This window comes from Clarias gariepinus, chromosome 13 (assembly GCF_024256425.1).
Source record: "Clarias gariepinus isolate MV-2021 ecotype Netherlands chromosome 13, CGAR_prim_01v2, whole genome shotgun sequence".
Taxonomy (NCBI): Eukaryota; Metazoa; Chordata; class Actinopteri; order Siluriformes; family Clariidae; genus Clarias; species Clarias gariepinus.
The window spans coordinates 18,344,702-18,359,967 of NC_071112.1; the positions used below are offsets into that span (position 1 = coordinate 18,344,702).

The window sequence follows — 15,266 nt, forward strand, 5'->3', positions numbered from 1 at the left end:
ATATTTTAGTTAGTATCAATGGACAGCAGATAATGTTTTAAGAATGCAAGTTAAAATTCAGTAAACATATACATTAGCAGTAGTCGTGGTGGATGCTGTACTTCTCTCCATATCGCTGTAGGCTCCTTCTGTGGTTGTATCTGACATCTAAAAAAATTGGCAATGCGTGAATGTTATTTACATTACATTTAGGCATTTGGCAGACGATCTAATCCAAAGCGACTTACATTTTATTTTATTTTTTTTATCTCATTATACATCTGAGCAGTTAAAGGTTTAAGGGCCTTGCTCAAGGGCCTAGCAGTGGCAACTAGGTGGTTGTGTGGTTTAAACCTGGGATCTTCCGAACCGTAGTCCAATGCCTTAACCACTGAGCTACCCCTGGCCTATACGTATACTGTTATACAGTATGTTCAACAAAATGCACTTATAGCAAAAGTTCATAGCTGGTAATTACAAATGCATTATATAAAAATGTACTTCAGGTCTAAAATAACAAAAGGACATGACACCACATGTATCCATGGCTTACCTGATAGCTTGTTGATCTGTCTGGCTGTAGTTTTTTTAGACATATTCCAAAGAGGGCAAAGATGATGCACAAAAGTACAGAAATGAACGTGAAAAGAGTGATGGGTCGCATCGGACCTGAAAACACACCAGTTATACAATAAGGATATTACACAGTTAAAGTTCTTTGTCGCCCAGCAGATTCATTTTCCTGCAAAACTACAAACTTAGAAATTATTCTACAAAATAAATATATAATTAAATGATAAAACTGAGTCATTTAGAAAGAATATGTAAAACGCACACTGAATTGTGTTTTGTTTACTGGCATCTTACCGAGTCGAAGCACAGAGAAGAAGAGAAGCCAAAAAATGCAGAGAATTGGTGCCACAAGCACCTGCTTGATAGCAGCCGAGTGGATGTGCTGGCTCAGCTTGGTCGGGATGTAGGCATAGTAGATGTTATACCGGTCAACCATGTGCTTCAGAATCAGGTACAACAGCCCTAAAACAGGTCGATCACTCTTATTACCAATATGGCAAAAAATTAATTCTCAGAACATGAGCAATGCCTGTTTATGAAACTATGATGCAAAGATGTAAAGATCACAGTGGGATGGGAAACTGTCAGTCAGGTTCATGTGTCAAGTTCAAACCAACTGCAAGGCCTGAGGTAGAAAGCACATGCCAAATGACCTCTGTATTAGGAGGGGAAAAATGATGATTGTGGACTGCGGCGTAGTAAATAAACAGTCATAATGTATGCTGGTGACAGAACAGGTGTGGAGTGGGCGTCTGGCTCTTGGCTAGACGGCTCGGAGCGTCTGGAAGACTAGAGTGGTGTTCACACCTCGCAGCCACCTCGCGTTACACTGAGATACTGTCAGCGATACGGCTCAGACGCCCACACAGCACACACTCTGCTGAGGAGGAAAACCAGAGGACAGAAGTGGAGCGAGACAGATCGAACACACATATATAGCAAACCAGGCTATTGACCAAAGGAGGAGGAAGAGGATTTAAGAAAAAGATTGAGAAGGAATAAAAAAGGGAAGACAAAGCAAGACACAATTTTGTTTCGGGAAAATAAAGTGGATAAAATATTTAACTAGAAAATTATTTTTTTTCAAGAATCAGAAAAGATTGAGATTACCACAATACAAATATAACAAAAGTTAAATAATAATGAAAAGATAAATAAATATCTAAGTATATATCTCATTATACATCTGAGCATTAATGGCCTCAATCAAGGGCTCAGCAGTGACATCTTGGTGGTGCTGGGGTTTGAAACTAAGGGCTTCTGGTCATTAGCCCAATGCCTTAAGCGCCGAGCTTCCCCTGCCCTGTATATTGTAACCCTACTGTACACTGCAAACTTACCAAAGGGTACGATGACGGGGCAAGTAATGCTGTAGGTCATACTGACAGAGAATATGCACATAGTCCAGGCATACTCTAATCCAAACTGGAACTCATAGGCCTGACTCTGCAAGGTGGGACAAGAGATTTACCGTTAAACAAATTATTAGGCTTAGATCATTTACAGTAATATATAGTATTAGTCAGTCGGTTTGTGGTTTAGAAATGCAGCAAGAGGAGGCATAAGAGCTGTCAAGCGGACTCGCAAGATTTACTTCACCCAAATGACTAGCGGTTTTATAAGACAAAGTTTCCCAGAATATTTTTTTCATCAAGGCCCTAGAATGGTCATGTATTATTAAACATAAAAAACATAAAAATATTTATGAGAATAAATAAAAATGCTTGTCTTGACAGAAGTAGTACTGTGGGAAAACCACAGGCTTATCCACACTATCACGAACAATACACATAATTAACGTACCGTTTTGAAGGAAAGGAAAAATCACATGCAAAATTTACAGCCACTAATTTCCCCAAGCACATAAAACTGAGCACATAATTTTTCACGGATGCCATTTCTCCACCCCATTTGTGCAATTCTCCTTTAAATATAATAATTTGTATGGAATAGAGGGGCCCATTTTAGATGTTGTCGTCAGCACAAATGACACATTTAAGCCTGCTTAAATGCTCACACATAATGTAACACCTGGGATTTTTCACACTAAAAAAACTGCAAATAGCCTAATACCATTGCTTAATACCAACAATTCCATATACTCATCATGACCATAAATGTCATGTCAATATTGGGCTTGCGGTGAATTTGAACTGGTCTTTTCTAGGGCAGAAAAATTGTACAATGTACAGCATAAGTAGAAGAAAAGTTTTCATTCATTTTGGATTTTCTGAAATCAACACAGGGTCGGAAATATACATATAGCACACAAGATATTCGCTTAAATGTTACTTTCAGCAAAGTTTCAACACCTTTGGTTTATGAAAAATTCAGTTTCACTTGCAGCATAACAGTTCTGAGGCTTGATGCTACCACCACCTAGCTTAACAGTTGCCTCAATGCCTCACCTTTGCTCATCAAAGCTTCACTTTAGTCACACCTTTCTCAAGAAAGCATTTTCTTTATACTGTATATGTTATTTACTTAAAATCTTAGTGGAGCTTTAAGATGTTGAATTTGAAGCAGAGGCTTTATTCTTAGACGGCTGCCTTTTTTTGGTCAATAAAACTATTTCCACTTAGCTGAGGGTGACAGTTTGGCTGTTTCCTTAGCAAAGTGGCTACATCTCTTAAAAACTTGTTTTAATGAAAAATGAACTGATCTTGGAGTCTGTAGTCATTTGTTCTCCCCGATTTTCCCCCTAATGTAGTTGTTTCTAATTCTTCCCCTTCACTAGGGGGCTCCCACATTAAGGCTACTACTACCACTCAGTCAGGAGGGCCAAAGACTATCAAGTGTTTCCTCTGAACCACGTGGCGACCACACCTTTTCAAAGTGCTAGCCAGGGGCGGACTGGCCATCGGGAGCACCGGGACATTTCCCGGTGGCCTGACGGTCGTTCTGGCCTGCCGGCTGCCGCTGTGCAGACGATCAGCCTGGCATGTGATAGGCTGGTGTATAACTACGAATTAATTGACGGATCTCTCAATCTACGAATCAGGCAATGGAAAGGGAGGGGAAGATTAGAAGATCAGGAGGGAAAATTACACTCCCACATCACATGACCCAACGTCAGCGACGCACTGCCTAATATCTGGCTATATCCAGAGACAGGGTATATCTGACTAAATCGTTCAAAAAATGGAGCGTAAACGCAAAGGAGGAGCAGAGAGTCAGCGTATAAAAAAAGGAAAAAAGCCCTGGCCGCAGACGCAGCAAGCTGCTGCAAAATCCCAGCCATGTTCGCCAGTAAGGGAACAGGTCGGTCAAGATTACATCTACATTATATTTATAATAATTTGGCAGACGAACACTTTCATTCAAATCACTTACGTAGATCATCACAATCGATAAAACTAAACCAACAAACGAGCAACAATATGTAAGTGCTGCTGTGCTGTGTCAAGTCTCGTTTTGTCTGAAAAGGTGACGAAGGAAGCAGCAGTAGCACTAGTGCTGTAAATGCTCCTGCTGTTGAGCTAGAGGTGGTGGACAGTTCAGCGTTTGAGTCAGAGCAGGGACCTTTAGGTAAAGTTAAAGATAAGCAAAACTAAACATGCAGGCAGCAGGCTATACTTTTTAAACAACATGTGCTTTTTATTAATTATAAGATCAGTAGTAGGACTGTGATTTTGGGGACATACAACTGATGGCTGCACAATTATAAGTACAGATTATTGAACACGCTTATTTCATATTGCAGAGCAACTACATGTGCAGAGTGAGAGAGAGAAAGATTCAGGGAAAGATTAAGGAGACAGTGAAAGCCTTTATATCTCTTTTGATTATTTTGCCTGTCCACAGTCTAAGGATTTAGATTTTTTCATCAGCCAATTCAAACGCCTACTGGTGTACTAGTAGTGCTAATTACTTACTGTTTACTCTTACTGGTCACTCTAACACACTCGGAGGACAGCACTATCCGCTCCTTCCGCTTGCGTGAGCTCACACCTGATTGGCTGTAGAGTCGTGATTAATTTGGGAGCGCTAAGTATCTCTTATCCCTCCTCTCTGAGAGAGCTCAGCCAATCAGCTCTCTCTAGACCTCCAGCTGCGAGAGGTTACAGCATCATCTGGGAATTGAACTCACGATAGGGCGAGTGCTTTACTATTGCGCCACTTGGAGGCCGAGTCTGCAATCATTTTTAAATGCCACAATGGAGACATTCCTGACGTAAGTCTACCATCCTCTTTCTCAGATCTTCACTGAGCTTCTTAGACTTCCAATTGTGCTGTGTGTTGGTCGATCCAATGTGTGCAGTCAAACAAAACATTTTTGTGATGTAACAAAAAAGCAGGCAGCTGTAGTGAATCATGATCATTAAAAAGAATTGAGAGGCCTTGGGTTTGGCATATTAAAAGACATTTTGGGATATTTGAAGTGGGTGGGTGAAGGAATTATTGAAGTGGGTGCTTATAAATGCATATTTTAACCCTTTATGTATACTTTAAGTGTGATCCTGGTATGGTTTCAGAAAGGCCAAAATTGTATTTTTAAGCTTCATAAAATAATTAATTGGACACTCTTACTCACTCGCTTAACATGGATGCGCTCAGCTTTTGATTTTGCGAAGCAAAGACGCAGTGAGTAAACCAATAGTGAGGGAATCCGCAGAAGCTCCATCGCTGTGCCGATCAGACTTGACGTGATGACGTAATTCACAAAGAAAGCTCCATTATCAGGCAAGAACACACATCTATCAAATAATTCAAAATCAACAAGTAAAATAGTATGCACTATAGTTAAAATTACTATAATTAAACAGTAAATCAAACTTCGAATACAAGCAGCTTTAACTCACTGGAACTTTACATCTTTTTGATCCAGGAAGTGTGTGTCAAAGAGCCACCTGAAGAAGAAATCCAAACTAAAGAACAGAGGAAAAAAAGAGTTATACCAATATAACCATAAATTTACAGTAGACATATTTTTGAATATACAGTATGGCATTGATGATTAATATCTAATTGATTTACCTGGACAGTCCAAGAGAAGGTAGAATGATAACCATAAAGACCAGAAGTAGAAAGCACTTGTGCATGGTGGTCTGATTCTCACTAGACCTGGAAAATTTTAGCATGTGAATGTCATAATATGGTTGATCTTTATCTGTGTTACTAACTATTCACAGCTCTGAAGTTGCAATCAATTTAGCTTCTCTTAGGATGAATTTGCATAGAATGTACTGACTATAAATTTTACTATACTGTATATAACTAATATTATATCCTGTGGGTGGATTATGTCTTGCGCGTATTCATCTGTGCTGTACTCGCTTTCTATAGGAAAATGTTTTTTCAATATGTTCAACAACTTCAGTTTAAAAAAAAAAAAATTTTGCTCAACCTGACTAACACCTGATTTTAATACAGCCAAGGGAAATGAGTATAAAGTCATTTTATATTCTGCACTGCTAATCATTTTCCATTCATTCAATACTGTAGATGCACTGTATTGGCAGAAAAGTCTTATCCAGATCCAGAATGGCCACTACTGCGCATTCATTATTCCCTTATTGTCATCACTATGACAACAAGACTGAAGAGGTTAGCTAAGAGTGCGACTGATTGACACACACAGAGCTGGAGAGGAGATGTGTGTGTATGGTGGGTAGGGAGGTTGGGTGGGGGTTGCTCTGCCGTTATGTAATATGTTTGTGCACCACACTGAATATGTCACTGCAGTATAAAACACAGTGAACAGACATCCACAGGCACACAATAACAGCTACTCATGAAGATCTAATGTGTTGATGTTATGCACAAAAATAGCTTTGGGTAATCCTAAAACAGTGAAGGAGTACTCATATAGCAACAGTAAGTAGTGGCTTCGGCTTTGTGGTTTTGTTTCCGTTTGATGGTGCTGCACCGTGCTGCATGGTTTTAGTCATCCTGAGTCAGTTGTAATTATTGTGTTTTGGAGCTGAGCACTTGTTAGTAGTCTTTTTAAAGCTAGTGAATGTTAACTGTGGTGTGGAGAAGCTTTTAAAATTCCAGCCATGTTTACTCCAGACCTGGTCCAGTGATACTCGAAGAAGGCGGAGTAATACACGATGAAGGGAAGCAGAACGGAGAAAGCCCATAGAAGCAAAGTGGGGAAAAACTGGGTGATAACCGGGTTCTGTAGAAAAGAGCAATTAGTTTTACATTCCCTTACTAGCTAAAATCAATCAGTTTTCTATTTTACATTAATTCATCATAGGCTAAAAGCGCGTGATAGGGTAGGCACTGACCCGGAGGCTTTCAACAGGCCGGGTGACATTAAACTTGTCCATAGTGTTGACGATGATGGCAGGAGTAGTGAGGAAGAACAGCAGGAGGAAGAGCAGGATATTAAGCAGGACGCATCGAAGCCACCAGCGAGAGCCACTTACGGACAAGTTCTCCCTGTAGAAATACACACCACAAACCTGTCACACCTGAAGAGCTAATTTCCAAGTACTGTAAAAGAGGAATGTGGCATGTAAGTACAAAGTAACGGATTCTGTGTAATTTTGTCCTCTCTAGTACTTGTGTCTAGTAAGCAATGGTCCTTAAAGCTTACTTTAAGGTGTAAACTTTATTTTCATATTTATATAACCAGCATGCTCTGTTTTTATTCCTCTATCTCTAGGCTGCAGGTTCACTGTAATGATGCAGGAATTTCAACTAGCACAGAACAGTAATCAGTGAGACATCAACAATTTAAGGAATCTATTTAATAAGAAGCTTCAGTATACCTCAGACACCCCTACACACACACACACACACACACACACATGCAATATTTTCAGACTTATTACATAAGAGTAATATGAGCTGCCACAAAGGCTACCCAGACAAGCAGCAAATCTGCAGAAGGGAGATAAAAAGTGGCACGTTGCACATTTCTTATTTGCAAACTGCTCATTTGCACAGAAAATGAGGACTAACTTGCACTTTAGGATATGCACAACCACACTGCTGCTGACACATATAATTTCATACTCCATATTTGAATCATACTGCTGCTGTCATACTCACACACCAGATTTTTACACTTCTAAATATTTAGATTATATTATTTTTATACCTCACAGTTTGCATTTTTATGTACGTTCTGTTCCTTTGCAATTTGTATATTTCTATTTTAATTCTATATTATTTTGCAACTGAATTTCCAGCCAACAATCTTTTTTTTTTATGGTGAATTGTACAGTACATTTAGTTTAATTGTAGTTTAATTATCTAGTTCAATATTTACATTGTAGTGAAGTAGTTTCAACTGGAATAAAGTGTGTTTAAAAAAAAAAAGCATAATATTAAATGAGAAAAGTGGCCGATTACATAATATCAATCTTCTCAATGATTTATCTACAGAAATAAACACTGTTACTAGAGTGTGATGACCTCATGGGAAATATACAATCAAACATAAACATCTTTTTTTATATAGTGTAGCCTTCTGCTTGCTGTGTGACTCTTTTAAAAGTAAATAAAAATATAATTACATTTATGATTATATTTGAAATTCTGCTATTCATCATAGTAAATATTATCTGAAAATTAAATTAAACTTTATTTAATTAATCATATTAAACGACGCACCTTTGATGAGGTTCTTTCTATTTAAGAATATAAAAATATATATATATTCTCAAAAAACAAACAAAAAAACAACAACACTTGGGCCAGCAATTTTTAACTTATTATAACAAGAAAACACATTTGCTTGCACTCTCTTTGAGGTTTTCTTACACATATGTTTAATAGTTTAAGAGAATCATATGTTGGATTTTTCAAATTTCTAAATATAAAGAGTTATAAATATGTATGTATAATCTTCCACCAAACTAATTCACTACATAGTAAGATAACTGACATAGCTAATTCATCCTCAGTATACATTACCAGATGATGTCATTGGGGGCAGGGGCATAGCGGACACCCCACTGGTGCGAATGCACGACTGTAGTGATGCTGGACTGCTGTGGTTTCCAACGACAACGTGCCCTCCTGTAGTCCTTCACAATGCTGGACAAATTCAACAGGTATCTTTTACCTCTTAGAATTTTTTTTTTTTTGACTTTGTGTAAACTGTGTCTCTGTAACTGTGTTACAGATTAACAAGCAACATTAATATTGCTACAGTATATTATGGCTGATAGGTGAAGGAAGTAAAGAAGAGTCTATGGGAGTGCTTACACTGCAGTCATCCTCTCATCTCTGAAAGTGACAAAGGCAATGCCCAGTCTCTTCATGGTAATGCGATTCTTTTCTGCATTAAACTCATCTGTAAGCTTCTCCTCCAGTTCACTATAATACTGCTCTGCATCAATCTGGAGTAGTGTAGAGAAGTGTAAGGAGAAGAGAAGAGACGAGAAAAGAAGTTAGTGTGTAGTGGTCCCCAGTGGCCAACTTCAGGAGGTGCATTGATATAACTAGACTTTTTTTCCTACTATTTATCAATCACTATTATACTACTGTTCCTGATCATAAATACAAAATAATAATAATAATAATAAATTCAAATCGCTGTATTGCATTGTACCTGTTCAAAACCACATAAATCACAGCAGAAGATCTGAGCACAGGGATGTGTCTTTATCATGATCCTGCCTTCCTTCTGTGATTTGGTGGTGAAATACATCCTCCCCTTCATTGCTTTTCGCCTACAAACAAACCAAACAAAAGAGCATTTAAGAAAGAGAATAATTTGTGCAAGTTCAAGTAGACTCTAATCAACATCATTGAATTAAAATATACTGAGAAAAAAAGGAAAGGTTAAATGCTTTGCTGTGGGTGAAATGAGAATGAGAACTTAATTACCTCTCAGAGTCCAGCTTCATTAGCTTTTGTACATTGAAACAGAAGCAGATGTCCGTGACTGTACAGCTCGGGTAAGCTTCACTGTTGTGTTATAAAAAAAAAAATTCTTTTAAACCCAAGACATTTTTTGTGTTGACCAATAACAAAGCATTCAAATTGAAATGCAAATAAAAGAGTGGAATTAGTACGATAAATATGTGGCTTGTTTCATTACTCACTGGAGGTGTTTTGTAATCAATCCAGGGTCAGAAATCTCTCTGGGAATGTTGGTGATTATTAAAGTTCTGGCCACCTGTAAGGACAACACATAAAAAGACAAACAAACCTTTAATCACACATAGTACTGGTCAAGAGCTTCAGGTTCCTATCAATCATCAAAACGATACTTGTGCTAAGGTGGCGTACACCCAGTTTGCCAATCCATCGCAGGGCACACATACATATACACACTACAGGCAATTTGGGAACACCAATTAGCCTAATCTTCATATCTTTGGACTGTGGGAGGAAACTGGAGTACCCGAAGGAAATCCACCAAGCACGGGGAGGACATACAAACTCCAAGCACACAGAGGCAGGAATCGAACCTGGACCCTGGAGGTGCAAGGCGACAGTTCTAGCTACTACACCACTGTGCTGCCTACTACAATAACTTAAATAATCAATCTTTTGATTCAAAAACATTTTACAATGCTTTTCACACAGATCACTGTGCTTAACCCTTGAGGTGAATGGGCTACAGCAGCAGAAGACCACACTGGGTTTTAAACACACACAGACTTCAGCCCATACTAACCTTCTCATCCTCTTTGTATTCCAACTGTGAGGAGTGGTGGACCATACACAGTACAGTAATTACAAAGTACAGCAGTGCGAAGATGCTGTGTATCCACAGAAAACTGTTCCTGTGGTAGAGAGGGAGGACTGGTTATAACCAGCAACATGTATATGTTGGTTAATTTGCCACATAATATGACAGTAATTTGTACGTTCAAATAAAGGCAAATGATAACTTACTGTGCTGCTATGTTCGCCACAGTCGTCCGACCAAAATTCCTAGGGCTGTCCTCTAAAAGAGCACCAAAAAAAGGTTTTCTTTTAAAACAATCAGACAATTCTCCTAAAATCTAATATCTCACAGTGCATTATTACAATCCCATCCACACTAATACTGTATATCTCAAACGAAAGCATCACCTACAGTACAGTATTGCCTACTGACACTGAAAACAAAATAAGTGGTGTCCATGCACTGTATTGTTTTATGTAACCCTTAAATAATCTAATATTTCAGGAGCATTTTTTTGCCCCAGGACAAAAAAAAAACTTGTCTGTACAGTATGTACAGCTGTACATTGACATTGATTCGGCTGGCAGACCCTTTTAACTCCAAGAAGAGGAAGCAATCCAAGCCGTTGAGGGTTGAGGCTTGGCTTCCTGGCCATCATGGGATTTGAACTTTCAATCTTCCAATCAAGTAGTTCAGGACTTTAACCACTGAGCCACCACAGTGCAGACTTGTTGTATATAACTACATTGTGAAATACTCTTTCAATACAAAGACAGTTAGAAAGCCATGGGAAGGTCAACATTTTCCTGACAGTACTCTATAATGAAGATTGACATAATACACATAATCTCTCTCTCTTTCTCTCTCTTCTTATGTGCTGACTGCAATGGCTCTAAACAAAAACACACAAAATGATATCAGGGCATGTCCAGTCCAGGGCTTCTCTATTATAAGTAATCCCATATTCTCTTTTTAAATTCTACTATTTATTTTAAATGGATCATCGTTAAATGTTTACTAGACCTCTCCTGTAGAATTCAGCTATGTGAATTTGGGTGTGTGAGTCCGGAAGGCTGCTTTTCACAATGCTTTTTTTGGGGTGAGGACAGTCAGGGCCTTTTCCCATGACATCCCATGTTTTGCTTGGCTTCTTTAAACCCGGTTGCCACTCAAACCATCTGCAAACACTATGGGGTGGTCCAAACATGCCCTTTGGGCTCATCCACTAATGTCTGGGTATAAGTGAAATGTTCTAAAGCTTTCAGTTACTTCCAAACCATTTCTAGCAAGTCATTTATCATAATACTGTGAGAGACTATTAAAAGAAATGTAATAATAAGTTAGATTATGTAAGTCTTATCTTTACCTTAATAGCACTGTATATGTATATGTTTATTTAAAAGTAAAAAAAAAAATGTATGAACATGCCGTACAAGGGTTTTTTACTCTACAGTATATGTTGAATCTTTCAGTGTGTAAAAATCATAAACATTCTAGACAAAAATATTTACTGGTACAGTGTCTTGGAATATTTCTCATGCACAATAACATGGTATGTCTGTTGTCCTGGGGTCTTTATGGAACTAGCGCTCTACAGTAAAACAGTAAGAGGGCTTCTAAGCGGAATGAGATTACCCAGGAGTGTTCCAGAGAGGTTGACAGGTAGGATAACACTCAGCGAGAGTAGACACACTACAGCCATGAGAAAGATGACGTGGCGCTGAAATGCCAGGTATGTAACTGCATCAATGCCACACTTGCTACGGATCTCTTCGTCCCTGCACAGAGCAAAGTGAAGTCAACACTATTACAGTTGTGCACAGCTAATGACCGCATGAATGAGAGAAAATCTGACTAAATAGTCTTGACCTCTAATAAAGCTTGTGTGTGTGAGGGCTTTCTGTTGAATAGTGTAACCAAACCAAACCAAACAGGACACATGGTTATGTAAGATAATAAACAGATGTAAAGACATGCGTGCACACAGGAGCACACACCCAGAGCTTCGCCCCACACACAGTATGGCCTCCCAGTCTCCTGCTGACAGGACCACCATCTAGAAGTTCTAGATGGTTCTAATGTAGTCGGCTAAATACGGCGCTAGTGTGCCAACCTGACCGCACAAAATGACATCCTGGAAACAATGGGAACAGAGGAAGTGGCCGCTTTAAGGAGCATGCCAAGCTGCGAGAGTGAGTGAGTGGCATGCCGTAGGCCTGAGTTTGTTTTCCCTGCCTAATGAGATATAACGCAAGTGAGCCAAATGCTGAGTGATGTCATCGCCATCATCCAATGCAAACTTACTTCATGTGGTAGAGAGATGTGAGCCAGGAGCAGAAACCCTATAAAGGCGAGGAAGAGAAGACAATAAGTGCATAAAAGAAAGAAAGTCTAGAAAACAAATAAAAGTCATAACAGAGCATGTCTGGCTAGCTAAGCATCTGTTAGAACAATCGGTGATGCAAGAGGACTAAAAGACTATATAAAAACGTGTGTGAAAACATGTTGATGACTGTGCTGAACCTTCATGCTATAAGAAATCAAGGGGGCAGAATGTCTTCAGATATGGAAAATGTGAGTCATATTCATTATATGCAAGATGTCTAAAACATATGGACAAACACAAAAGTGCAATTCCAGTGGCCAGAAGCACCTTTTTAACCTTACTTCATATTTCTATTTCACCACCACCACCGCCACAAAAAAACAAAAACAAAAAAAAAAGATCTTGCTATTTCACACTTAGGTTTATTTAAATAAATGGTTTAAAGTATAATAGGGGAGTGTATCACATGTCTACCGTTTGTGTGTGTGTGTGTGTGTGTGTGTGTGTTCTCTCACCATATCTTTAGTCTCAGAGTCTGAGGGACTGGTTTCAGAAGGAGACTTCTCCTTCTCACTTTGCTCTCCATAGAAAAGCGATGTTAGGCTAGGACAAACACATAGGAACTGTATCAGCAAACATAGTCTTTCTTTTGAAATGTTAGTTTTACTACAGTATCATCCATGAAACTCTAACCTAAACTAGACTCCCCAAACAGTTCCATGAATTTCCAGAGCATGTAAACTTCACCCCACATTAAAGCTTTTATCATTAAACAGAGGGGTGTGAGGAGAGTTTATAGTAAATTTCCTGAGGAGAGCTATGATGGCTAATCCAGCAGAGTGACCAAACAGATCTAAGCAGCACGCATTTTTATATGCAGAGTTAGCGTATGCCACCTACACATAGAGCTAGATACTCATATTCATGAGCGTGTTGATTGTCTTCATTTAGCATAAGTGTAAGGGTCCTCCACTAGAGGTCACTGTTTTTATTTTGTAGTTTTTGTTGGCCGACTCAGTTTCCCAGCAGGCACCTCGGTCAGGTGATGCAGTGCACACCTGAACCGAGGTAGCCATCAATTAATCTATAAATAGCTGTTTAGACTGGGAAACTGGGTCGAGCATTTTTTGGGTATTACCACTGTCACATGTGTGGGCTTTTTGTTCTGTTTAGTTATATGTTTAGTTTGTGTTTTGATTTTAGTTGTGTTGACTTGGGCTCTTTTACCGGCAATGTCTCTGTGTATGTTTTGTGTGTCTGTGTTAGTGGAGCTGATTCAGTCCTGTCCTCCTGTGTTCTTGTGGTTAGCTAGAGCAGGTAAGTAGTTAGGTGTGTGTGTGGCTAGGAGCGTGCTTAGCTAAGATCTATATGGTGTTACAGTAACTAGCATGCTTCTAGCCATAACCCCTTTGTGTCTCGAGCTATCCTGTGTTTCCTCTCCCCCGAGTTGCCCAGTGAGCCTAGCCTTTAGGTGTCCCCTAGCCTAGCCTTTGATGTGTCCTCAGCCTAGCCTTTGATGTTTCCTGAACCTAGCCTTTGATGTGTCCTGAGCCTAGCCTTTGATGTGTCCTCAGCCTAGCCTTTGATGTGTCCTGAGCCTGGCCTTTGCTGGTCCCCTGGCTTAGCCTGTGGTGGTCCCCTAGCCTAGCCTATGATGGTCCCCTAGCCTAGCCTTGGATGGTCCCCTAGCCTAGCCTATGATGGTCCCCTAGCCTAGCATATGATGGTCCCCTAGCCTAGCCTTTGATGGTCCCCTAGCCTAGCCTGTGAGGGCCCCCTAGCCTAGCCACTGGGTATCCCTTGTCTGTGTTTCCTCTCCCCCTAGCGTCCCAGTGTGCCTAGGTTTAGAGTGCGGTCCCTCCGGGCTTTGGAGTAACGACTAGCTTGTGAGTGCTGCCTCGCTTAGCCTTGGAGGGCTGCCTCGCCTAGCCACTGGGTAGTCTTTGTCTGTGTTTCTGTGCCCCTATTCCCTAGTGTGTTTAAGCTAGTAGGTAAGTATAGCTTAGTGCATGTTGGGGCTGAAGACATGCTTAGCTAGGTGTATGTGTAGCTAACTGCCATGGTTAAGCAATGCTTAACCATGTTTAGCTAGAAGCCATGCCTAGCTGATTGCCATGTCTTTAGCCCTTGTCCTGTCCTCTCTAGTGTCTCCTGTGTCTCCTGTGTCTCCTGTGTCTCCTGTGTCTCTAGGGTCTCCAGTGTCTCCAGTGTCTCCAGTGTCTCCCGTTCTCCCTAGTGTCTCGTTTCAGCTCCACACCTCGTTTATGTCCTGTTGTGTTTGTCCCCCTGTTATGTGTCTCGCCGCAGGGCGTGTTATGTGTCTCGCCGCAGGGCGTGTTATGTGTCTCGCCGCAGGGCGTGTTATGTGTCTCGCCGCAGGGCGTGTTATGTGTCTCGCCGCAGGGCGTGTTATGTGTCTCGCCGCAGGGCGTGTTATGTGTCTCGCCGCAGGGCGTGTTATGTGTCTCGCCGCAGGGCGTGTTATGTGTCTCGCCGCAGGGCGTGTTATGTGTCTCGCCGCAGGGCGTGTTATGTGTCTCGCCGCAGGGCGTGTTATGTGTCTTGCCCTGTCTGTGTCTTACCAGAGAGCCCCTGTCAGCACAAAGTTAAGTATCGTTTAAGTTTGTTTGTTTCTTTGTTTGTATCTTTATTTATATTTTGTTTAATTATTATTAAAAAGACTCTTTTTTGATTACACCACCCCTCTGCCTCTATGCCTGCTCCTTCCGCCCACGGCGTCAACACCTGCCGATACACCCAGATCGTGACAATAAGCATGAATTTACTCTTAAATAAATAAAACCTTGTACC

General features: G+C 40.2%; 1 protein-coding gene across 1 annotated transcript in view; it reads right to left on the reverse strand.

Annotated features, from left to right (window-relative positions):
- The window catches only part of tmem63c (transmembrane protein 63C), a 36,228-nt gene that overhangs the window by 2,217 nt on the left and 18,745 nt on the right, over positions 1-15,266 (reverse strand). The window contains exons 4-22 of the mRNA XM_053509580.1: positions 12,971-13,058; positions 12,434-12,471; positions 11,765-11,907; positions 10,357-10,408; positions 10,136-10,244; positions 9,558-9,631; positions 9,340-9,420; positions 9,062-9,182; positions 8,716-8,849; positions 8,422-8,544; positions 6,786-6,939; positions 6,567-6,673; positions 5,530-5,616; positions 5,355-5,420; positions 5,087-5,249; positions 1,893-1,998; positions 847-1,014; positions 533-648; positions 73-147 (exon numbers count right to left, since the gene is read on the reverse strand). Coding sequence (XP_053365555.1) covers positions 73-147; positions 533-648; positions 847-1,014; positions 1,893-1,998; positions 5,087-5,249; positions 5,355-5,420; positions 5,530-5,616; positions 6,567-6,673; positions 6,786-6,939; positions 8,422-8,544; positions 8,716-8,849; positions 9,062-9,182; positions 9,340-9,420; positions 9,558-9,631; positions 10,136-10,244; positions 10,357-10,408; positions 11,765-11,907; positions 12,434-12,471; positions 12,971-13,058 — 2,005 coding nt within the window. The remainder of the gene's footprint in view (positions 1-72; positions 148-532; positions 649-846; positions 1,015-1,892; positions 1,999-5,086; positions 5,250-5,354; positions 5,421-5,529; positions 5,617-6,566; positions 6,674-6,785; positions 6,940-8,421; positions 8,545-8,715; positions 8,850-9,061; positions 9,183-9,339; positions 9,421-9,557; positions 9,632-10,135; positions 10,245-10,356; positions 10,409-11,764; positions 11,908-12,433; positions 12,472-12,970; positions 13,059-15,266) is intronic.